This window comes from Haliaeetus leucocephalus, unplaced genomic scaffold (assembly GCF_000737465.1).
Source record: "Haliaeetus leucocephalus isolate CR32 unplaced genomic scaffold, Haliaeetus_leucocephalus-4.0 Scaffold173, whole genome shotgun sequence".
Classification (NCBI taxonomy): Eukaryota; Metazoa; Chordata; class Aves; order Accipitriformes; family Accipitridae; genus Haliaeetus; species Haliaeetus leucocephalus.
Genome location: NW_010972609.1, coordinates 3,447,558 through 3,449,776, shown reverse-complemented (window position 1 = coordinate 3,449,776; position 2,219 = coordinate 3,447,558). Strand labels below are relative to the sequence as shown.

The window sequence follows — 2,219 nt, the reverse complement described above, 5'->3', positions numbered from 1 at the left end:
TTGTCTTTCACCCACGTTAATTTGAAGTCTGGTGTAACTCTGGCTATAAGAGTTGTGTGCCTTATTATCTGAGCTAAAGAATATTTGCTGTTGAGAGTCTATGCATGCTTACCCCATCACCCCAAAATGCAATTCATTTAGATAACAAACCCGGGGGAAACCATTTCCAGCACTAAGATGTATGGAAGAAAACACGAGTTCCGCATAAGAGGAAGAGCATTGCGGTTTGCCGTACAGTATTGTAGCTGACAGCATTACGGTTTGGTTTCTGTTGCCGGTTCCTGCAATAAATTCCAGTCAAACCCCATTTACTCTGCCCGGTGTGGCCCTTGCTTTCCAGAAATCCCCTACCAAAGTAGCTGCTCAGGCAGGCTGGCAGCGGGATTTGTGTGGCCCCTCGGGGGTGGGCCGTGGGGCCATGTCCTGCCAGGCGTGGGTGAGGAGGGAAGGCCTCCCCACGGGCCCAGCCGATGGCACCGGCCCCTCGCCAGGACTCCCCGCTGCCTCCGTGCCGGCTCAGTGGCCAGGTTATGCCACGGGGCTCGCGAACTCCCTGAGGAGCACCCAGCAGCTCCCAAACCTACCAGCTCCGGCGCCCCGCCGCCATCCCGACACTGCTTCACCCCCTCAGGCGCAGGGGGCACCTGAGGAAGCTGCCGGAATCCGGGTGGGCCTGCTGCCTTCCCCACCCTGAGGGAACGCTGAGCGTGGCAGGTCTGTCGTGGGGACGAGGATGGAGGGAAAAGACCCATCTCCCGGCTGAGCGCTTGAGGCAGCGGGCGTGAGGGAAGCAGCCGGGAACAGTCGCAACCAACAGGCAGGCTGCATCCTGCAAGCGACGCCTAAGAGCCTTACACTGCCATCTAAAACTGTCCTTCGGCTGGCCGAGGCGGGAAAGGGAGAAGGGGTCGCCTCTCCTAGCTACAGAAAGGAGCGATTATAGCACATTTCCACCATGCTGTCTGGGCGGTTGGTCCGTGTGGGAAACCCCGGCTGTGGCAGCGCCCAGAAGGCCAAGGTAGGTGTTAGCCATTACCTCTGCAGGCAGCCAGAGGCCTGGCGTGGGTACCCGGGGAAAGCCAGGTACCCTGGGGAACTGCTAATGAGCTACGAAGCCATTAATCCGTGGGTCAGCAGGGCGAGCCCAGCCGTGTGGGCAGAGCAGGGTTCGGCCCTAGCAGGGTGCTGAGCTCGGCCATGGCCACCCTCCAGGGACGGGGCGTACCACAGAAATCGGGAAATACCCCCAAATGCGGGGCAGGGGATGTTTGCTGCTGAAGAGTTTCATTTTTTTAAGGGGTATTTAGGAACATTATTATTTAAGGCGTATTCTAAGGCTCGGCCATGGCCTCCCTCCAGGGACGGGGCGTACCACAGAAATCGGGAAATACCCCCAAATGCGAGGCAGGGGATGTTTGCTGCTGAAGAGTTTCATTTTTTTAAGGGGTATTTAGGAACATTATTCTAAGGCGTATTCTAAGGCTCTTAGGGTTTGTGTGGGTTTGCGGTTTTTTTTTTTTAACTTCTTAATCCTTCTCGGTTTTTAACGCTTTAATTCGGCTCAATTTCCCCCCGCCCTTCGCTGAGGAATTAGACACAAACGACTGAGGCGGGAAGGCGGTCAAAGTCTCCTTTAACGACACATCAATCCGCCATCGGATTGACGTCAGAGTCAGCCAGTAGAGTTACAAATCCCCTCCCTCCCCGGTTCGGATTGGCTGCGGTTCCCGGCGGGAGGCGGGACTTCTTCTCAAACCGGTGGCGCCAAGGCCGGGGCGGCCCGCCATGGAGGCCGTGCTGGAGCAGGTGGAGCAGCTGCCGGCGCTCCTGGCCGTCTCCCGCTCCGCGCTGGTGCGGGACTGGGACGCCCTCACCCTGGACAGGGCGCTAGAGTGGGGCCGGTACTTCCAGCACCTGCACGATCGCTTCCGCACCCGGCCTCGGCTCCGGGAGGCCCTCGGGCGGCGGCTGCGGCGGGGTCAGCCGAGCCCTCTGCTCGGCTTCCCCCACCTGGGACGCTGCCCGCAGCTGCTGGGCCTGGCGCTGCTGGAGAACCGCGCTCTGCCTCCCGCCGCCTGCCGCCGCCTCATCCACAGCCTGCTGCAGCCTGCCGGCGCGGAGGCCGGCCCGGAGCCCCGCAGCCTGGCGCTCCTCGCCCGTCGGAAGGCCGCCTCCCGCCTGCTGGCGCTGCCCGGCGGTCCGCCGCGGGCCCCGGAGGG

General features: G+C 61.0%; 1 protein-coding gene across 1 annotated transcript in view; it reads left to right on the top strand.

Annotated features, from left to right (window-relative positions):
- Positions 1-1,678: 1,678 nt before the first annotated feature.
- FANCF (Fanconi anemia, complementation group F) overlaps positions 1,679-2,219 on the top strand; it is a 1,335-nt gene continuing 794 nt past the window's right edge. Inside the window, exon 1 of the mRNA XM_010563902.1 lies at positions 1,679-2,208. Coding sequence (XP_010562204.1) covers positions 1,786-2,208 — 423 coding nt within the window. The 5' untranslated portion in view covers positions 1,679-1,785. The remainder of the gene's footprint in view (positions 2,209-2,219) is intronic.